This window comes from Nicrophorus vespilloides, unplaced genomic scaffold, assembly GCF_001412225.1.
Source record: "Nicrophorus vespilloides isolate i.1.1-1 unplaced genomic scaffold, Nicve_v1.0, whole genome shotgun sequence".
NCBI classification, from domain to species: Eukaryota; Metazoa; Arthropoda; class Insecta; order Coleoptera; family Silphidae; genus Nicrophorus; species Nicrophorus vespilloides.
Window position 1 is genome coordinate 92,521 of NW_017097489.1, and position 23,461 is coordinate 115,981.

The following is a 23,461-nucleotide window of genomic DNA, read 5'->3' on the forward strand; positions in this document are numbered from 1 at the left end:
TCAACAGATATATCACTAATTAATTATTCCATTTAAATAATGAGAGTTAAAATGTTAAATATAATATTGATAAGTTAATTATTTTACATTTAGTTTCAAATTATGAATCATGGAGTATGAATCATTACAATATATATTCTGTCTTATAGATAAACCTATTTTTAAATTATCATTACAAAGTTCTGAAAATCACTACAATAGTATCAACTAAGGTGTTCTAGTATAATTTCTTGCAGTTTTTTGCACTACACGTGTTTATTATAATTCTGAATAGGATATCACGACTGTCCTTTCTTCTTGCGTAATAGCCAATATGTTTTTTAAATGTTATTTCCTGTTGTTCTTATTTACGATATACGTCGTTTTAGTACAAGTTTTGTATTTACTAATTTGATCGATATTTTATCATCAGAATTTTAAAAAAATCATAAGTAAATTACGCCAGTAGATTCAGCCAGGAAATATATATTCTGTATGCATAATTGTGGTACTTCAATCTTGAGATTTTGCTTATATTAAAGATGATTTTATATTAATCATTGAAATATGGTTTGAAATTTTCTGTATTATGGTTATAGATTCTATATATACAATTGTGTTATTTTTAACTATGAAATATAATTTAATGTATTACGTTCATAAATATGTTATTTACAATTTACGTTGATGAATTGTGTAAACGATGTAAACGATGATATATATTTTCAATGTATCACTGTAGAAATGATTTTTGTACAATTGACTTAAATGAGCAAAAAACGAAATTGCATTTATAATGTGTGACTTATCTGCACACGCATTCTATGGAAGTGAATTAAAGTTGTTCGTGATTGAATAAAATATAAATGAATCGATTCAAGTGCAGTGTAATGGTGAATTATCGTCGCAATAAATTCACGATTGCTTTTATTAAAAAAAAGAATACCTGAGTGAATTAATTTACACGCGACTCCATTTATTTTTCCTCACACTTATAATGCGCTGCAAGTATGCATTTAGTATCCTCTGCTTTCCTCTTCTCTTCTTCGTCCTTTCGATTGCGCCAACTGCAACAGCAGGATCAGAAATGACCACAGGAGGGGAGGGCGTTAATTGCCATTACATGATTAGCGCACGTATTTAATTCAAATGTACACAGCACAAAGTATGTTTGTGTTCCCTCAGGTATTTGGGTCAATGTCGGCCAAGAAGAAGTGTATTTATACAAAATTATTATTTCTACATAAAAATAGCAGACAAACAACATACACACAATCCAGTCTCGGTTAATTAGAAAATTACATCTAATTGTCTGCATGGAGCTGAATACAAACCATACATCATTCCGGCTCGTGACAACTCGCTATTATTCCATTAATCGCGGATTTAATGTATGCCGATGATAAATAAAATATGAAAAAAAAATTACACGAGCAATTGTACTATAAGTCGTTACATAAATCATTCACGACTTTAAACCGCAGCCGAACAACGGCAACCGCACCCGAATTATATAGTTTGAAAGGGCCTTCACTGGAAAATAAAACATATTACAGTAAACACATGGTATTCAATTCAGGTGATTTATTTACCTTCCGTATCTATGAGTCGCCGAGAATCCGATTTTCATTTGCGAAATTATTGCAAACGCGGGAAAAGTTCACGAACGCCAAAGCCTCAATTCATCATCACGATCTAACTCAATCCATCCGCTCAATATGCATCCACCAACGTCAGGATTAATTTATTTCGTTTGCATTTATACTTGCTATTGTTCCGATTTAATCAGAATCCGATTCAATTGCATTTAACGAATGCTAATTAAAAGCGCATTTACACTAATAAGCAATTAACTTCTCATTTTGCCTGTAATTTATTCAAATGCTATAAAAGATTCAATTAATATGTTTATTACTTTGTATATGTATTATATATTCTCTGATTTTATTGTCAATTTCAGTCACACAATGACATTTATAGTATTGACTTTTTCAATTCCCATAAATTCAAACTTTTTGTATTGACAAAATCCACAGCAAAAAAAATGCATCAATGAAAATTTCATACTCAGTGATTATAAAATTGTATAATTATTTCAATTAATATTATTATATTTTTTTTAAATCAAGAAAAAATTGTATTATAGTATGCTATAGGCAATTAAATTTATAATTAATACATTTCTGATGCATTCGAACCTATATCCGTTTATTTCAATACCATACTTCACTGTTTCATTTTGGTGATGGTAATAGAGTGGAACCTTGCTTAATGAGTTTAAGCTGTTCCGGAGTTTTACTCGTATAGTGAAACATAAACAAAATACACATAATATGTGTACACAAGTTTTAAAAATGATGTAGCAGGCGCGCAATTCGGGACATCTCTTCTCATCGTCACTCGTTATGCGAAACGTCGCTCGTTAAGCGAGTCATTTTTCTGACAATTAATTTTGCTCGTTAAGCGAAATGCTTGTTATACGAGATACTCGTTAAGCGAGGTTCCACTGTATATGCAAATTGGGTTTAGAAAGACTTTCGCTACTTGCGTGTTTTCACATAAGTAAATAAACTTTCTTAACTTAATTTCCCAGTTTGATAGTAATTTTCCAGGATGGATAGTAAAGTTTTAGTACAAACTAAACGTATATATTTAATAAATTATATTTATTTTACAACATGCATACATGATCTGCTAAAATGTTAATTCCCAATTATAAAACTGCATAATTTTGTTGTCGAGTTTTATAATATTTAATTTAAAAAAAAAAGATAATTTCTAAAACAACAACACATTGCATCACTATTGTATATCTAATTATGTTTTTCTTTCTTCATTTCAGGTGAGTTTCATTCGTATTGGTTTAATGTGTCTTTAATGGTAGGTGAGTTTCTCATTTGCACTTTAGATTTAAATAACGATCTGCCTATTTAGTAACAATGTCTATAAATATTGCGCTTCGACTATTATCAAGTAACGTTTTCTTGCAAAATCCATATCTTATTTATTTACGGTGTACAGCAACAGCTCAAAACCATAATGGATGATACATCAAAACGGAAAATTAATCGTATCCTGAAATGATGAGCTCTATTAGAGATCATCATCATTATAAATGATTTATTACCATCGATTTCATGGCATTGCTCACAGTCTTTTATTATTATTAATTTAGATTATATATAAATACGATTTACCATGTTTGAATGTTAATACTTTAATAAATGTTTGCATCTATTTAAGTGGATGGATGCATACTTCACTGAGACTGAGAGTTTATAGAAAGCAATTGAATTATGTAATACTCAAATGTAATTCTTTTGCAGCAAAAAAATAGTAATTTTATTGAAGTGCTGATTTAATGATCTATTGTTGACTGATTATTATTCAATCAAAATTAATGATGCATTTGTATTTGTTATTTCGGGGTTTACAATTATCTATATCTTCATTTGTTGTAAGAAAGTGGAAGATTTCTTTGAAAATCAATATTGAAGTAATCATTTTTTGTATAATGTGGTATAATTATATCATTTATTTATATAACATAAACCGTTACGTTTATTTTAGAATTATATAAAGTGGGTAACGTTTCTTTCTATTTTTATATATGTTTGAAATAAATTAAATTGGTTTCATTAAAATTCAATGTGATACATATTCATCAAAAATAGAGCGTAATAAAAAACGAATAATGAAATTTTCCAATTAAAAGTTAATTATAAAATCGTGATCATTGGTGCGTCCAGAGGGATATTTTCAAACAAGTTTTAGTGCGTTTTCAGCAAATTTGCAGACTTTCGTCCATGATGACGCAAATCGTGAAGATGAATCTTCGACGTGGAGGTAAACGTGATTTATATATATATATATATACACCTGAACCGATTATTTAGGGCTGTCCGATGCCGCAGAGATGATGAATACTTGCCACGTTATTTCATTCTTAATGATCAGATCTCAAGGACGCTTTTACCGGATTGCGGATGCTGCCCGTATTCAGATCAATTATTTAATTGCGATGATCTAATCCGGTTACCGATTATTAGCGCGAATTCTGTTTAAAAATAGATTTTCGTGCATGCTGCTCATCGTTATTATTACTGATGTTAGTTTTTATTGAAAACAGGATAAGCTCAAGAAAATTATGTTCATTATGCATTTATGAATAGCACTTACATAATTGACAGAGCCAGAAGGTTCTCATTTAGATGTTTATACAATGTTACAATATAACGATTTATAAAATTTGAATTAAAAAAATATAGTATTAAAGATTAATTATTTTACGTATATTAAAAATAATCACTTACATATTGAAGTATATAAATTGATTATCATATCTTATAATTTCCAAGCATTTATTACATTTTTTTTACTCAAGTTCCGAATTCTATTATTAATTAACTTTATTTTCTGATCATGAAATTAAAATGTTATCGAATATCTATATAACTTATTAGAGAATTATATATTTCCTTTCATACTTTCGGTGATGACAATCATAAATAGTTCCTGGAATTTGCAATGCGATATTTTGAGTAAAAAATATCTTGATCGACCTTGGTCCGCCTTAAGCAGCCTTGTAGCACGCGTTCGGAATTTTTATCGAAGATGGCTTTGGCTTTGAAGAACCTTATGAACTCGAGTAGCATGCAGTACGCAACTTTGATAATCGTTCTAGTAAATTCCATAAAACGAGTGGATAGCATTTATACAATCAAGTTACAATTTAAAGAACCTTTTGTCAATGGTCGTAATTGTGGACTATAGAAATAGCATTGAATGAATTAAAAATAATCACAGAGACGAAACAATTAAAGTGATTAAATTCGTTAACACAATATTCTTGTTAGCTCTTTTTTGTTGTTTTTTATGGTACCCTTGGATTCTATTAGTGCCTGGGAATATGTTAACTAGCGAAGAAAACAGAATTACCTGCATGACATTTTTGCGTAAACTCATTTACAAACTGTGTGTATATATGCACAGTGCACAATTAACATGTGTTTTAATTAATTACCATTCGCGCCTTGGGAAGATGACACGAAGGAGAGAAAACTGCGTGCGATTTGATAGATGTGGTTCTTGCGTGGCACAATGATGAATTCTCGCAATTTCATACTGTTTAGATATGTAGGTTAAGCTGCGTCTCATCGAAATAGGCTAACGGAAAGAAAATAATCTACCAAGGATGCGAGCATATTTTCCAAATCAGGTGGATCACCGTAATGAATGCATTATGAACACTATAGTTTGTTTTATGGAATATCTGTGTTTTTGTGCAGAATCTAACTGTTCTAATCAAATATCCTGTTCTCGTTCGGCTCCAAAATCTGTCTCATCGCGTTTTGAATCCGGCATAGGGGAATAACCTCCAAAACATCGCTTCCAAACAAATATACACAACTCATTATACCACGTGTTTGAGCATAGTCTGGCTCGCATATCTTAAAATAATTTTAAAACATTCATTTTGCAAACTTACAACAATGTGTAATACGAATCATAATGTTACAATTCGCTGTATTTATATTTTATAAATATAGCGAATGGAAAATTTCCACCTGCTTTGATATAAGTTCCTGTATATTTTATTTTTTATATAAATTTTGTGTAGCGTCCACGACGATTAACACATTAATAAACTTTTTTTTAACAAAGGACGTGTCCTTGTGCGTAAATTGCAAATCTTCTCTAACAACAATTAACGAATTAATTATAAACCAACTCAGTTTGTGGCATTGTCTTTTTTGAGGTCCAGTGCGAAAATGTTCGTATGAGAGTAACGTCTCGCTTGGAATTTTTCATTCTTAACCGTGCTAAATGCTGGGTGTTGCTACTGTTAACCTTCTCAAAACGCCCCATTTTTATCTGTGATTGTTCTTCTTGGTTGCATTTGAATGCACCGCAATACTTCCGCTCAAGAATATAAACATTTTCTGAAATAAATCACACAATATTCTTACGCGAATAACCTTAATATTAAAATAACAGTAAAAAGGTATGGATGAATTATTTTTTATGTTACGACACATCTTTTTCTGAACAATCCCAAATTGTCTACTCTAAAAATAAAGGAAGTAATAATTTTAGATATCTTTACATCCTGTTACTAACAAATTATTTCAATATCCAATACTTTTATCATTTTATGAGTTTATGCATAGTGTATTATTTATCTTTAGTCGTAAATCGGAAAGTTTCTTGTAAATTGTTTAAAACTGATTACTTAACTATACTTTTGACCAGGGTTCCCAAACTCTTTCGGTTTGCGGCGCCCTTAATATATCGTTTTTGTCAAAACGTATATTTTATGTTAACATTGCCTTTTTTGTCATAAATGCAAATAAACTCGTGATGATATTCCACATTTCACTAACTCAATTATGCTTTTCACCTTCTCGGTGAACATTAACCTAATGAATTAATTATGCCTGATTATTATTTTATGATTGACGTCAACCTCCATGAACAAAACTCAGTAGGTCGAATTAAAATAATTATTTAATTGCGTCTCATAATCTGCAGCATGAATAATTATTTGTTTTTTTTTTCATTTGATGCAAATTTTATTTTATTTCGTCAATGTTTTTATTATTTCTGTAACAATGAATTATGTATTTTACGCTTTAGATCATTTACTTTTAATACATAATTTTCTATAAATCTTCCATTATTAGCATTTATTCGGATGTTATTTACTGCGATTTATTACTCTAATAAATTGTATTCGAATTATGTATTTAATATATTTTTATATATATTATTCGAATAACCTATCAACCAAGTAATTCAACTGTGATTTATGTTGCTAAAGGGAGATTAAATACAAGAGTAGTATTTAATCTCCCTTTAACAACATTGCCAATCTAATATTTCCGAATTTACATATATATCCATCAAATACATCGAGTATAAACTAGACACGTTTTTAACTTTTGCAAGCTGTCAAATAGCAAATACCCAATGGACGTTTATCTTCGATTAATTATATAAAATTGTTGTAATCTTTTCCTTCGTTTTCACATTTAGACAAGGTTGTGTAATGGTTACTTGCAACTAAGTTGACTATTTGCTATTTATAACCGATTGTTTGTCATCATTATTGATTCGTTTTGCTGTTGTGTATTTTGATTTACGCATTTTTTTTATCTTGTACTCTTCTTCAACTGAGTCTCGAAGGAACGGTAATTTTCTTGCATATTTTTTTTCATATCATACTATAGGTCAGTGTTTCTTCCTTCCTATTATATTTTTTTTTCTAAAAACTTCTTGTGCTTAACGGACACTGCATCGAAGGTCGTCTTTGTTTTCATAGATGAATTTTTCGAAAGTAATGCCGATTTTGTTCGCTGGATTCGCTCGAGGCTCTCCTCGTTTCACAACAATTACATTTTTATATAACACTATTGACACTGCCCAAGGTCGCGCAGGTATACATTGCGTGTGTGTTCGTGTATTTTTAATCGGTCTAAACGAGGAAGTGAAATTCGTTTCGAAATGTCTAATTTTTGGGCGTGTTCCTACCGGCCGTCGTTTAAGAGTCAACTCTAACCGCATGCAGCTAATGCACATTTATTTTTTGCGACATCCGCTTTTTTCTTCTTGTCTCTATGCGTCATTAATTTTATTTGTTTTCTTCCTCAAATGCACATTTCAGTGCGACGTGTTTCCTATCAGCTGCGCTTTGAATTATTTATTATGTAATCCTATTTTTCGTCCGATGAATATTCAGAGTAAACGGTACCACCACTATTTATTTATTTTTTTCATCAACAAGGAAGATATATTTTCTCTTCCTCGTGCTGAACGGTACCATAAATAGTGTCTCGACGTGATTGCAGACACTAATGACGCAACATAAATCCAATTTAAAATGCGTGAATGATCAAATTCATATTAATAATATTTCGCTGTTGGTCCGGTTTGGTATGTCAACTATGTTGTGTGTGTATCCGTATAACTAGTTGACGCACCCTTTATCAAGTCAAATATTTTATTTTGTATGCAAATTTGAACGAGTTTTTTTTATTAAAAGTCGCATATTTTGATAACCAGAAAAATCTAATTCTTAACTCTTGTAGTTTTAGTCACCATTAGTTGCGTGAAAAATCTAATATAATAATAATTTATGGGCAGAAAGACCAATGGTCAATAGCCCTTTGTGTCAGTTAACTTTTTTGAAACTATTTTGTTAATAATTTACTGGCCAGACAGCAAATATACAAAAAAATACATTATATAGATAAATGAAAATGATAATAATAGCAACCAAATAATAATAATAACTCTCAAAATAAGTAAATAAATTCTAACATAAATTAACAAAAAAAAGTTAACAGATTGGCCAAAGGGCAAAGATCTTTCCGGCCGGGAACATAAATTTAATAATAAGAAGAATGAGGGAAAAAAGCAGCAGAGTAGGAACTAGAAGGTATTAGGTATTGGAATAGGGATAATGTGGGATATTTAAATTTGGGAAGGATATTTTGGTATCGAGGTGAAAAAACTATATAATGCTCTTAATTATTTCAAAAATACGATATTCAAAAATATAAATATGTATATGCATATAGTAAACAATTAATTAAACATAGAATTTATGTAAAACAAATACGCAAATATTAGGTTTTAAATTTATTTTTTCTAAATTTAAAACGAAAACTTATAGAAGATGACGTTCATATCCTATTTAATATGTATTGGTGCCTAATAAGCATCGATTTAATTTATTTTTTAGTGGTAAGAACCGTCATTTACGCACGTAAAATTTGTTCTAAAATCTCTTATTCATAAATAATTTAATTACAAATTTGCGGTAATTTTCTTATTTATAAATTTATTTTGAATCTTAATTTTTCATTTCCTAAATCATAGTTCTTTTGTTAATTTGGGACAAAAATAAAAAAAAATTGCACAAAAATAATATTCGAAATTTTCATAAATTCTTACATATTACAAATAACTTTGTATAATATATTACAACAACTTTTTTTATGCGGTCAATAGGGTCAAAATGCACATTCATAACTCGTGTTAGTCCAAAACACTCATCTTCTTGTGATGAATTCGTTCAAAATCGACTAACAAAATCGATTGATTAGGCTGTACATATGCACACAGATAGAAAACAAATCGCATAAAAAAGGACAAGGACCGCATTATTAAAATTGTCATTAAAATGTTGTTTTGAAATTTTCAAACCTATCTGTGGTGTTAATCGAAATCGCATTATGCGAGGAATTGCTATATTTAATTATTTAGTAAGCAAGAACATCGATAATCTGATTTATTTACATATTCAATTTTAGCAAAATTATGTATGTTGCAATTTGTTCTTAATATCAAATTTATAACAACCTATTACTTATTAATGTGTTAAATGTGGTTATTTTAATTGTAACTTAATATTGCAGTTAAATATGAATGTAATGTGTTATGCGTTTTGTCGTTTATTTCCAATTAATTTGTTTATCTTGTCGAGTAAAGAGTAGTAATATAATATGCATTTCTACATCACATTACTTGGATAATTTATTGATTTATTAACGAGCGAATCTCTTTATTATTTTAATTAGCGTTATTTAATGACAGCATGAGCGACTGTGTAAATTCATTGCGCATTTCTCGGCCTTCCATTTTATATTTATTAAATTTACGTCTGAAGTCTATTCATAGCCACAAAGTGATAGCGAAATAAAGGATTCCAACAGACGTGTGTGCGTGTCTACCTGAAATCATGGTATTAAAAAAATGAATCATGCATTGGTGATTTTGTCGCGAACTTCTAAGGTCGTCCGTTTACTTACATTGCCTTACGCAAATCCTACATGTATAGATTTGTTTTGTCTGAACAATTGCCGGATAGGATATTCGTTTAATTGTGCAGACGAATAAAGTATGGAAGAACATGCACAAAGAAAAGAGAATTTCCAGTTTTACGCGGATGAAGTTTTGCAGGAAAAGAATCGATTGTAATGACAATTAAATTTGAAAGTTGAACCAATCAAAGAACAATCGACGAAATATATAAAGGGTAATAAAGATTTTAATGTTTCACAAAAATATAAATTTAATCCAATAATAAAACTCGTTTGAGCCAAGGTTGGCTGCATTGTCGTATTATATTGTATTTCATTTTTTTTAAAGCCGTTTCTTTTCTTCGTCGCATTCAATTTATTTGTCGTTGTACCTAAATTCAGATCAATTTAGCTCAGCAAATCAATTAATCGTCCATTAACATTCTTTTAAATAAAAATAAAACTTTTATTTTGTTTTGTACATTTGTACATTAATAATCAAATTTTTAATTAATGATCAATTGCTCAATCCTATTGAAAAAATAAAGAAAAACAAACACGATATGTCTGAAGCCTTTTAAGAGTAATTTATCTTGAAGCGATTGTATTTTTATGCATTACTTCACTGCATAATTGCACTGTGCTTCACTAATTAGACGATTGATGGCTTTGAAGTCCGAAATGGGTAATTTACCTAAGGTCATCCGTTTCTCAGAACAAATCGAATGATTTATTCAATGTTTTTATTCTGCTAATGTATGGAAATTATATGCGAATCTATCGAAATCCAAAACTAACATGCCACATCAATGACACCATTCTGTATACAAGATTTCTGTAGAATTTCCAGATAGAACACCGAATCTCGCTGTTTCCGTTCCAATTTTACAAATTAAATCAACTTTTTCATTGTATGTTTTAATTGTGTCCTTGATATTATAATGCATGCATTTTAATTGAAACCTCAAAGAGAGAAAGAGAGCTAATAATAATCCTGAAAATTTGATACGAACTCTTATAATTTCGCAAACTTTGTTGCATGCACACTGTGATTAACTCGAAATCTAAACTGCATTTACATGTAATAATAATTTCAGCATTTCATCCGCTTTAATTGAACGTTGGCAAAGTAAAAGTCCCATTGCGAATCTGGAGCAAATATCAAACACTATTATACTAATAAAATGCATTGCAAAAATGATGGAATGAACAATTGATCCGTTTCGATTGCTTTGATATTCAGGATAGCAGAATGTGCTACTGATTATTATCCTGAGATTAAAACGTAATCCAATAAATCAACGTTACAATGAGCCAAACAACGCTATATACTGTAATGTAGTTGAAAATGGAATAAAGAACGACAATCGACTCCTTGGCATTTTGTTTTTATTCTTTTTTTTTTGTTATTATTATTGTCTTATATTATTTTATAATATTGTGTAATTGTTTTGGGTAAGTGCATATATTAACTATGTGTGTTAGTGGCAACATATATGCATTCGATACTCTATAAATTGCCTAGGCTTTTGGACATGGTTTTTAATAAATTTAATATAACACATTGATATGCAATACCGACAACTTTCGGGAAGCAAACATCCTTTATTAAAAAATATTTGTAACAGTTTTATAAAATGCCAAGGTGTGTTACATAACGACTAGGTTAGGTATATAAGATAATATTTTGTATATATTTGCTAAGTTCCATGAGTGTCTTTACTCTTTGGCTAACATATAAATAGTTCAAGCAGTATAATATACTTTTATTGGAATGTTTTGTTCGAGATGAATCTTAGTTAAATGATACTGGATACTCATATTTACATGCGAATCCTATTTATAGAATTGCAGATTGCCGTGCGTAGATGCTCCACGTATTTTGTAAACAATGGTTCTTTCGAGGACGAAGGATTAAACTTGATATTTATTTTCTATAAAATTTTACGCACGCACCACTTTTTTCCTCCAATTAAATTATCCTTTTTCTTATCGATCGATACAACGTCGTCTCATTTTATTTATTTTTTATTTTCGTGGATTGCATTCGTGATGTGAACGACATGAAGGCCGGTTAGTGGAACGGATGAATGCTGTTGGCGCATTCTGTAATCCTTTAAGTGGATTTAGCAATAGGTTGCATGTCCTGCTACGCTCGCATTGTCCGTGCAACTATTCATTGCCAATGTTAAAAAGTATTTTTAGTATTTGTACACAATGTCAACTTTTTTTTAAATGCAGAATCCTGTTTCAGTTTTTGCTTCTCGCACGTAATTTTTCAATAGAACGTATTTCAATCCAATAAATAGTTGGTATGAGGAAACGCACTTTTCAATGGCAATTATAGCGGAGAGAGGATATTTTATGAATTTATTTTTATTAAGTGACTATATTATATTAATGTTTCGCTTTTATCTGTTGCGTTTGTTGTTGTGATCCAAGAATGCAGAAATTAATCGACTTAACATTTTGCTCGTTAACGTTTTCTTAGTAATTCGCATTATAATATATACAAGTAATTGAGTTTTGCGATTTTTTTCCATTAACTGGTAATAATTAAAATGATGTTTGTGTTCAGGTTGATGGGAAACATATAGCAATCATGTAATGTCAAAATAACTTTCAATTTGTTATAATTAATTTCCTCGATTAAATGTTTATGGAAATTAATTAATATTTACTAGACTTTTAGTTTGATCAGAAATATTTTATAATAATTTCAATTAATTACTGTATTATTGAATATTCTAAGATTTATATACATTTTCAAAAATATAGGAAAACTTCATTCTACAAATTTAAATAGCTTCAATCAAATATCATGTTTTTTTTTCTTCCTTCTAATCTATGAATTTACCAAAAACTTCGATTTAAAACATACATTTTGTTAAGTTTAAAGTCAAGTGTTTTAGTCAAAACCAGAAATCTAGACTGATGTTTCCAAAACGGTTTACATTGATCCTTCCTTTTACAGTTTAATGCTTTCAGTAAATAAGCAATAACTGTATAAAATTTATCAAAAAAAAATTAAACCAAAATATTAAATGTGTTTGCATTATTATTAAGAATACAGAATTTCAAAATATTTAAGATAAAACAATACAACCAAATGAAATTTAATTAATATTTTTGTATGTCATTAAATTGTTTATCACCGTTAATTATTATTAATATTAATTTATTATAATTTTGCTTTGCTATTAGTAATTTTATGCTTTAATAAGAAATACAACCGTCATAGATTCTAAATGAACAACTAAAAATAACTTGTTTTTACGAATATTTACTTTATTCCAATAAACAATTTTAAAACGTTAATTTACAATGATTAATTGCATGCAAGGACTCTCGAATTTCCTGTAACTTTTAACCCAGTGTTTTCTTCGTTGCGACTTAATTATTTACTGCTCAATACTAGGAAACCATCCATCCGGGTTCATTTATCAAATTTTATATTATTAAGACTTGATATTTTTGTGAATCGTGTCCATTATAGTATATTTTATTGCTTGCTTTTTTCTATACATTTTTAGAATGCCGTAGAATGTTAAATTTGTTGTGGCATTTTAAGGTACTGCTTGTCATCTAGTTAAACTACATTCTACTTGCATTTAAAAAACACAAAAACATGTCTTCATTTTCTTGATAACAACAATTTTATAATTTTTATAAAAATATTACAATTTTTTTTTTAATTTTTATTATTCATTCACAACCTGCCAACATCCCTGGCTATAAGTTGAATGTATTGGCCAAGGCAGAAAAATATAAACAGAAAAAACATAATAAAAGCATGGATTTCCCATCGGAAATCTTCCTATAAACAATTATAAATTTAACTAAAAAGCAATAATTCGATGACAATAACAACCCAAATAACAATTGATTTTGACGGCACTATGAAACTTTAAACAATAAAACTAACTTTTATTTTCTAAAGGGGAGGTCGGGAGTGTTGTGTCTTTTCAGTCTGTGGGGGGTATCACTATTATCTAGGAAGGATAACGCGAGAATATTACAATGAAACGTCAGATTTACGTGGGTTTTCTGTTTTAAATTATTTATTTTAGCTCGACTTTAATAAAGTTATATAACAGTGGGAGAAACAGCAAGTGCGGTAAATAAAATTAGCATTAAATTTGTATTAAAAGAAAAAAAGGCGAGCTTAGCAACACCAGCTGTAAGCGAATTATTACTTTTACTGTAAACGATATTTTTTTATTCTAGCATTACGCGTTGTATGTATTAGAGGAACTATTATGTACAGACATTATTTATATGTTTTTTTTTTGTTGCTTTCGCTCCGTCTGCCTTCCCTATTGCCTTTTTTTTCCTCTGCCAATATCAATTAAAGTGTATTGAAAGTAATTTTATTCATGTACCTGCATATTATATACTCAATTGAAATAATTAATAAATTGGTATGTCACGTAGCAATGCCATCCAATTAATGATTTTATGTATGCTGATTGCGGAGTTGGTGGCAGCTTTATTTGATCATCACTGCTAGTGGAACGAGAAATGTAAATACGAGAATGTGTTTGTATACAATCAATTCAGTTCTATTCAAATTAATTAATGTATGCATTTGTATTTTATTTAATAACAGTTAATGATTAATTTCAACAATCATGATTGTAGTTGAAATATAGTTTAAATTATTATTTAAAACACTATTGTCAGGTATTTTTTAACATTTTATTTTGTTAGTATATATTTTTAAAGTTCATTAAATGTAGTATTTGAATACATTTATATTGATTGAAAATTGTCAACAAATTAATAACTAATTTATTATTATTTAGTTTAATACATTATGCTTTTATATTTGAATCTCTTGATAATCTCTATGGTAGTATGTACAATTTTTTCTTATATTTTAACATTTTCAATATTTTATTGAAGTATTAAAATTTTGATTATTATTCAATTATATATAAGTTTCATCTAAATTATTAATTGTCTGCAAACTAAAAGAATTTCCGGTTTGAAAATTTCAAAGCAAACTAAATTATTGTTAATTTTTAGTATACAATCAAGACTCGATTAATTTCTATTTTATTTTGTTCCTCGATTAGTTCGGTTTCAAACAATCCTCGATATTAGCGAAACCAATTACCAGTACTATGTGAGGTATTGCTTTATATTACTAAAAAAATGCATAAATTGCAACTAAGATTAGTTGTATAAACAAATGTGTTTTCATGTATATTCACCTATTTTTTTATTGACAATTTATCAAATGTGGGATTTTGTTTATACTGTTTAAATTAATTTATACAATTGCTCATAACCAGATGGTAGGTTATGATCTAATGAACAATCATTAATTAAATGATTGCAACACATTTAAATACTGTTGTTGTTCAAGAACTAAGTAATTTATGTTTAAATTAAAATTTTGACAAGTCATTAACAGCAGAAAAAGATTTTATTCTCCATGTTTTTGGATACAGATTTAAATCTTTTTGTCCAATTTTATTACTATTATATTATATATTCTATATGCATATTTTTATGTCTAATAAATCTATAATTATTACATTCTATGTTTCGAATAATCGAATATTAAAATTCCAAATTATTAAATAAACTTATTTATTTTCTAATATTGATGTATTTACTTCATTTGAATATTGGTAATATCTTCTATTTACAATTGATTCTACCTAAAAATCAACTAAATGGATTCACAGTTAAAAATGATTGACATATATTAGTAGCATTCCTTTACAATTAATGAAGTGAATTATAATAATATACATTATCTTAATATCTAAGGAAAACTAATTTACAAACCCGGAGGTTTCAAACGTTTCTCTCTTTACGCTCTTTTGCAATAAGCAATTTAAAATTATGTGCAATATACTCGGCCGCGTTATTTCCTTAAATCTTTCATTTTATATTTATAGTATCAATTGGTGTTACTTGTTTTGTCATAAATTATTTATTATAAGTTTTTTATTCTTTCTTTCATGCATCGACAACTTGGGTCATTTATAAATTTGTTCATTTTCCTAGTTTATCTTTATTTTCAAGTGTTTTGTACACTTGCACAAAACTATAATTAATGAATTTAAGTACATCAATTTTTTGCATAGTGCGGGTTCCACCAATATCCCGGACTATTTGAAACCGGACTACATTTACAATTTATTTCTAATGAAAGTTAAGTAAATTAGTTTGCAATTCGGTATAAGAATTATTATATCCAATAAGTTACTTACAAGTTTGTCCATTTTTATTTTGAAAATCAAATGTTTGCTACACTCGCACAAAACACACTATGGTCCTTTTTTGGCAATAGTCGGTGGAGTTTATAATGATTCTGCAAATCGATCGAGGAACTGATGAATGTGTAGTTTTTTTTTGCTGTCGCACGGTTCGTTGTATCGGATGGTCTAGGTAGGGGATTCTATTCGAAACAATAAAAAATGCAGAGGAAATTCATGTGGAGAGGCCGAGGGTCAACGGGAGCTCGTGGGGACTTCTTAGTATGCTGGATGGTACCGTGGGTCATCTTGCGAAACGGAATCCGAATCGGATATACGCGACCGCGGCACGTTACCATTGACCGCGTAATCTTGACACTGAAATTTCGCATGCATTTTAAATCTCTCGCAGCAGTTTCATTTCAATAGCACCAAGGAAAAGTGTATTACATAATACCGTCCGTTTACCATTTTCTTGTAGTTTTATGTGTTCTTTCGAGAACAAACGAAACAAAACATGTAATAACCAGAAACATGCAAAGATATATTGCAATATGTATAGAAAATACTTTATTTATGGTTTACAAATTTAGCTTATTACAACTTTGTTATCAAGCTCCAGTAGATTGCAGTAGATATGATAATAATTAAATTTGGTATAGGCAATTTATTTTTATTATTAATAATAACAATATGTATTGCAACAAATATACAATTTCATAAATAATTACAGTTACAAAAAGCTAATTAATTTTAATTAAATTATATTAAAGATTTGTGATCCGAAATGAATCCTCAAGATCATATTATTAATCATGTCCGAAAAGCTCCCGTAAAGCACTTAACAAATGCGACGAGAATGTTTGAGTAATATAGTTTCGAAATACTATTGGTCACATTTAGCATATGCTTCCATGAATTTGTTTCCATCGTGTCTCATTCGCCCTCGGACTTTCGATTCCGATGGAACGATTCGAAAATAAGAGATACGACACTAATTGGAATCATGAATGAAATTTGACAAAATGTCCGAAGGAAAATGAAGATCGCATGCGTCATCATTACAAGCTTTTCATGGTCGTCATGAAACACACAATGCAACTCGATTACAGAAAGAAGTACGAAATATCTGCTTACGTTTTCCTTCTGCATCGGCTACTCTTTTCTTATTTTTTTGTTTGTTTGTTTATTTTCTTGATGAAATTCCGCATTACCATCCGTTGAAGGTTTTTCAGTCAACTAATTTACTTAATGTTTCTTTTGAAATAGATTCTTGACGTATTGCTACACCAACACTGTTCCTGATATGAAACATACATGTTTGTAAGGCATACCAATTACAATATTATACACTTGGCATATCAAAATTGATAATGTGAATACATTATCTTTCACTTATATGAAAAATACTTTTTTTATAATCTATGATTGTAACGACATTAAATATAATTATTAATATTACAAAATTATTGTTAACTTAGTTATGCTTTGTTTACATAAAACATTTAAAGCAGGTATCGAAAGAAAAAAGTCCTATTTTAGAACTCCGAAATTTAAACATGATACATATTTCAAATTAAATGACAAAATTATACATTTTTCTTGTGAATCTATAGCATATTTTTTTCAAAATAACTCTTTAAAGAGTTATTATTTTTATTTTGCATAAGTATACAAGATTTTGATCTTATTTCATTTTAAATATTGTTTTTTCTTGAATCTCTTTTTATCTGAAATGTTTATGTATATTTTGTATTCCATTTCAGTTGTAATTGATGTGTCAAACTAGAGTAATTCATTAAATTTGTAACAATATTATTGTATATTATCTACTTCAGACAGTAATAAAAATAAAATATTAGTATTAATAATTCTTATCGCTTTAAGAGATTCTCCAGCATAAATTTACCTTGTTTTGCTAAAAATATCAAGAGACAAGTATATTTGTCAAATACCGCTTAAACGACTCTAATTATAATTACAAATTCAGTTTGCAAGAAGACGTAGCTTTGGAAAATCCCTCAGTAAAAACAAATAATCGAACGTCCTTTACCTAAGTCCATATTAATCATGACATGATAAACATTATTAAATTAAAAAGGCGTGTGTAGTAATCATTTACTAAATTGTAGGCTATATTAATATTTCAGACAAGAGTTATTTCTAAATCGCGTTTCTAAATTCGAAATGGATACCCTATTTTTGAAATGTTAAAAGAAATTCTAATCAACTTGTGTTTTGTTTCAATTGAAAGAACATTTTCAGTATAAAATTGCATCCTACACTTTGCGTGATTTATATTACAATTCGATTTGAACTCTATGAAAGTATTTGTTTGTTTATTCAATAAATAACGTGCATTGCGATTAGATCACTCGCGAAAGAATGGGGCTCTAAACTAGATTCAACTACCTACGCGTCACGTAGTATTGAAAGAAGAAAATACGAGATACATACATGTATGCTGGCAGCATGTTGATCCAAAGAGAGCGTTTGAATTCAGCTGAAAGTTACATAAATTAGAATGGTGCATCTCAGCAACACCGTTACTATTGAATGTGTATCAATAAAATATATAATGAACTCCACATAAACTCCAATTTTACTAGATTTTGCTACCTTTACGTTATTTTTTATCAGTAGTAATCATCAAAAAATATAAAGAAGTGCTTGTGTTTATTAGGAGCAAACGATGCTAACATCTACGTTTACTATTGCAATTCAATAATTAATTATACAAAAACGCTCCCAATTAGCTTTGAAATGTTATATAAATTGAAGATTTTGATATTCAAAAACCATAATTAAGTATTTGATATTTTTATTAATTGCATTATAGTCTATTTATATATGTGACTACTTTGTTATAGCATCTTGGACTATGACTGCAAAAAGTAAAGACGAACGAAATTCATTGTACGTCAACATGGAAGATTAGACTTTCGATCTTCACTTAAGTTCAATGACCCTATTAGCAATATATCGACTTATTTCTGAGTAATATAGTGTGTAACGTTGAGAAACTCTGCTGTAGAGAGGATATAAACAATACAAAAAAAAATAGTGAAAAGAAACTGCCATTATCTCATATGGCAGTGAAGAGCCGTATTAAATATGCATTATACAATGTGTCTGTCCACACGGCGATAATATATATAATGGAATGAAACAGCGACCTTGTTCAAGAGGTTTTAACCCGGATTTCGCTGCTGCTGCTTCGCGGCGGCAGCAAAAAACAAGAAGCGAACCAGGATTGTTGCAATGCGGGTGTTTATTTGTTCACTTTTTCATTAACAACGTGCATTATTTATTTACATTATGAATAATAATAAAATTCTTGTTGATTACGATGAGAGCGAATCGGACTGAACAAATAATATAATAATAGGAAACAAGTATTATCATAATTAATAATAATTAAAGCGCGCGCGCTTTATGTGTCTGACCTTTAAACGAAGTTCTGAAACAATCAGACCGTGTCTACGTCAATTCTTGCGCAAAAGGGGATATAGATTTTTCATTACTTCGCCTTTCGAAAGCCTTATTATTCCATCTTCATTGCTCTGTCCATTGTTTGGATCGATGGAAATGCGTAATTCTGGGATAGGATATTGCAGATTCAGCAACAAATCATCAATATAATCAATTGCAGATCGTATCTCTTTGATTGGAATAATCAATTGCGGAATGTTCTTTCGAATACAACAAAAAAAGATACTACTACCCAAGTAAATAAATAAATCTTTTCGATTGCTGCAATGGGTCAAGGCACGGGCGTCGTCAAAAAAAAAGCGAACACCTTTATTATTCTCCTTGTTTTTACTCATTTTCTTACAATTCATTCATTCGGATCACATTTCATCCTTCGCGTGTTTGCTAATTTCAAATCCCACCCACAGTCGACCAACGCTGGACGTTTCCTTAATTTGAGTGAAAACGTGTCGCATACAAATGATGTACAACCGAGTTAAATTGATTTACTTTTTGCAAATATAATAGTTATTAACTAATTAATAATTTTGTTTATATTTTATTAATTAGGTCTTTGTTAACTTGTTTTCATGATTTGTTTTTTATAAAATAATAATAAACATAATTTATTGAATATTTGCGATTTTTTTTAATTTTTTGTTGTTATCATCTTATATATAATTTTGTAAAGACAAATTGTAAATGCAGCTTTTATTGTTTAGTAGAAGAATATATGTAAAAGTAAAAAAACTTTATATTTCCAATATCAATTTTGATTCTTCTAGTAATTGTTTTGTGGGGCATATTTGAATTTAGAATCAATTAGAAATGATTTTGGATATTAATTGTACATAAATATAAAATGAATCATAATGAACGATTTTTATTCTATAAATTACTATTAAAAACAAATTTATATTATAATAGAAAATAATTCATACCTAAAATTCTAGAATGTGCTCTTGACTGTAAAAAGGTTGGGGATCCCTACTATAGGTAATTGGTTTTAAGAATTTATTACAAATGTACGTGACGAACACATTTTTTCAATTACGTTTCAAAATAAATGCTTGTATTCTTATACAAGCATTAAAATTATATAATTAAATAATATATTAATATTAAAACCATAAATAAATGTCCAAATTGGGCTGGATTACTGTATATATTTTTTCGTTATTTTTATATTAAAATATAAAAGACTTTCGAAAAATCTAAAATATATTATTTATTTGTTTGAATCTTATTCAATATAGAATGATTTTAATTGTAAGATGAAATATCATAACAACTTTATTAGTTTAGTAATTAAAATCTGGTGTCCATTAATAATGTGATTATTTCTTTTGTTGTAGCTTCGCGTGCCACTTAATATAAACTTCAGAGCTAAGCAGAAGGACCTTATTGTGAGCCTTACGAAGAAGCATCTGAAATGCGGAGTAAAAGGCCAAGATCCTATCATAGACGACGATTTTCCATATGAGATTAAATTAGAGGAATCAACGTGGGTCATCGAAGACGGCAAGCAGCTGCTCATAAATCTTGAAAAAGTTAACAAGATGAATTGGTGGCCGAAACTTGTCGTTTCCGATCCCGACATCAGCACCAAAAAGATCAACCCTGAACCGTCGAAGTTGAGCGACCTGGACGGCGCAACCAGAGGTTTGGTGGAAAAGATGATGTATGACCAGAGACAGAAGGAATTGGGATTGCCCACAAGCGAAGATCAGCAAAAACAGAATGTACTTAAAAAGTAAGTCCATCTTCCGGTAATGAATCATATAGATTGTGAAAATAATTTATTATTCTTTTCAGATTCATGGAACAACACCCAGAAATGGATTTCTCGAAATGCAAATTTAACTGAGATACCTCACCGTTCAAGTAATTAAATAATTGTTGATCAATATTTATGATACTTTACACAATTTTAATTATCCTTTTTTATATTTCATCATGATATATCAATTTTTTTGTTTTATATTACAGAAAAGGATTTTTTGTTCGCTTTTTTTTTAATAAATAAATTTGCAACTCATTAACCATTGCCTTTATTAATGTAAATGAGAAAGTGTAATAAAAAATGTAATAAAATATGCTTTTTTTCGACAAATCCCTATGCCTGCGCCTACTCATCCATGCGTTTAATTATATGTACAAAATGTTAAATGCATTTTTTTTCTTTTAAAATAACAACATAAAATACAAATGAGTAACGAGTTAAATATAAAATATGTTTAATTCAATAAATATACTCTTAATCTTTAAGGAAATGTACAAGAAGGGATAAGATTAAAACTAATAGGGCGATTGCTGTTCCGATAATGTACATGAATTTGTTAGTATCCGCAGCCATATTTGGCAATACTTCGTTGCTCCCACCTTCAGACATTTCATTGTAATATTCTGCCAAGTCCACAGGACCTTCGACATCTTTAATCGCGCTCTTTGTTTGAATAGTTATATCCAATATATCTTGAAGAGATAACACTGTCTCTTCGACTCCTTCTCCAGGAAACAAGTAATCAGTTAGCATCACCTTTGATCCCGACAAAGGAATTAAAACACGTCTGGGCGGCTCGTGGATGCTACTTGAATCTATAAATATCAAGTTATTATGTAATATTAATTATAGTTATAAACAAAATATTACCATTATAGTTTCCTTCGCCTTCAGTTAACGAATCAAAATGCATTGAGAGCCTCGATGTTAGGCTTCTGATAATATCTTCGTGAATAGCATCTGACGCCTTCTTAAAGTTATATTTCGGATGTAACCAGACATTGCTGCATATCAACCCGGTAATTTTAAGAAAACCTTTGGCGTTGACAGTTTCCGCATTGATAATAGAGGATGTACAATTCTGAAATTTACAAAGTAATTAATATAACGAAAACAGCTTTAGCTATAAGCTAGTTACCAGTGGCATTAAAATAGAAACAGATACTGGCTTATCCTCAGCATCTGTCAGTTCTGCTTTAGACATCTTCATCTTCTTTAAAATAACTAAAGAATCTTCCTTACTTCTAACTTGTCCATTAAAGAGGTAAATTCCAGTTCTAAGGCAGTTATTAATTTTTCTAGCAATTTTCTAAAACGTGCTGATTAAAAATGGATACTTTTAGTAATCCAATTAGAAAGTTTACCTTCAGCTCATCTTTTATGGATAAATTCCTGTCTGTTATCAAAACAGTCTCATTTACCTCATAGAAGCATTCCAAATGCTCCCAAGCTAAATCTTTTGAATTGAAATTAAATTCTGCTGGAGTGCATGTAGATGATTCCAAACAATAAGTTGTTGCTGTATAGGTATTACTTTTCTTATTGTAATGAAGAACTAATTGCTCTGCATTTTCTGCAGATTTTCCATACAACAATTCATGTTTAGATAATGTGGAATGCATATGTCTAAGAATGGATTTAACTTTGGCTGAAAGTGGGTTAAGAACATGCTCCTCAGTAACTAAGAATATTCCCAGGATGTATATTCCTCCTGGCAACATACGGGTTGTATGTTTGGCATGATCAGCAACAACACCATCTGGTATATCTGCAATATTTTTAAAAGCTGTTGCTGTCTTCTCAGTTAAAGTGGGCATGGTCTTTGCCAGATGGACAACAAAGTCCTTCTTGCCCATGGACTGTAACATGAATCATTTGTTGACATATGTTTAGAATTGAAGGTTAATTGAGCTTACCTGTCCTAATATCAATCCAATTGTGCATGTTTTCGAGGAATTTAAATTACTTAAATAATCTAGCAGATCGGAATCCGCAACCGCAACACGGACCATTATATTTGAGTCGACTGTGAATTTTGGAATGAGCAGGAAAATTTGACGTGTATGTGTATATGGTTTAGGTATGATTATTGAGGAAATGAGGAACTTATGGCAAACAAAACACTTTGGCATATGTGCTTTATAATTTATGTACCATTGATAACTAATAAAACGAAACAATGATATTATTAATTAATTAAGTTTTATTTGTTT

At 29.4% G+C, this 23,461-nt stretch overlaps 2 protein-coding genes across 2 annotated transcripts in view; one reads left to right on the top strand and one right to left on the bottom strand.

Moving 5' to 3' along the window:
• Window positions 1-21,385, top strand: part of LOC108560233 (nuclear migration protein nudC) — a 42,839-nt gene extending 21,454 nt beyond the window's left edge. The window contains exons 4-5 of the mRNA XM_017917692.1: window positions 20,821-21,218; window positions 21,281-21,385. Of these exons, the coding sequence (XP_017773181.1) occupies window positions 20,821-21,218; window positions 21,281-21,332 (450 nt within the window). The 3' untranslated portion in view covers window positions 21,333-21,385. The remainder of the gene's footprint in view (window positions 1-20,820; window positions 21,219-21,280) is intronic.
• A 300-nt stretch (window positions 21,386-21,685) lies between these two features.
• On the bottom strand, window positions 21,686-23,358 carry LOC108560225 (protein odr-4 homolog). The gene is made up of 5 exons (XM_017917681.1): window positions 23,165-23,358; window positions 22,613-23,107; window positions 22,387-22,557; window positions 22,119-22,329; window positions 21,686-22,063 (listed from the first exon to the last, which is right to left on the bottom strand). Exons 1-5 carry the CDS (start codon window positions 23,258-23,260, stop codon window positions 21,723-21,725), a joined length of 1,314 nt encoding a protein of 437 aa, XP_017773170.1. The 5' UTR covers window positions 23,261-23,358; the 3' UTR covers window positions 21,686-21,722.
• Window positions 23,359-23,461: the final 103 nt, after the last annotated feature.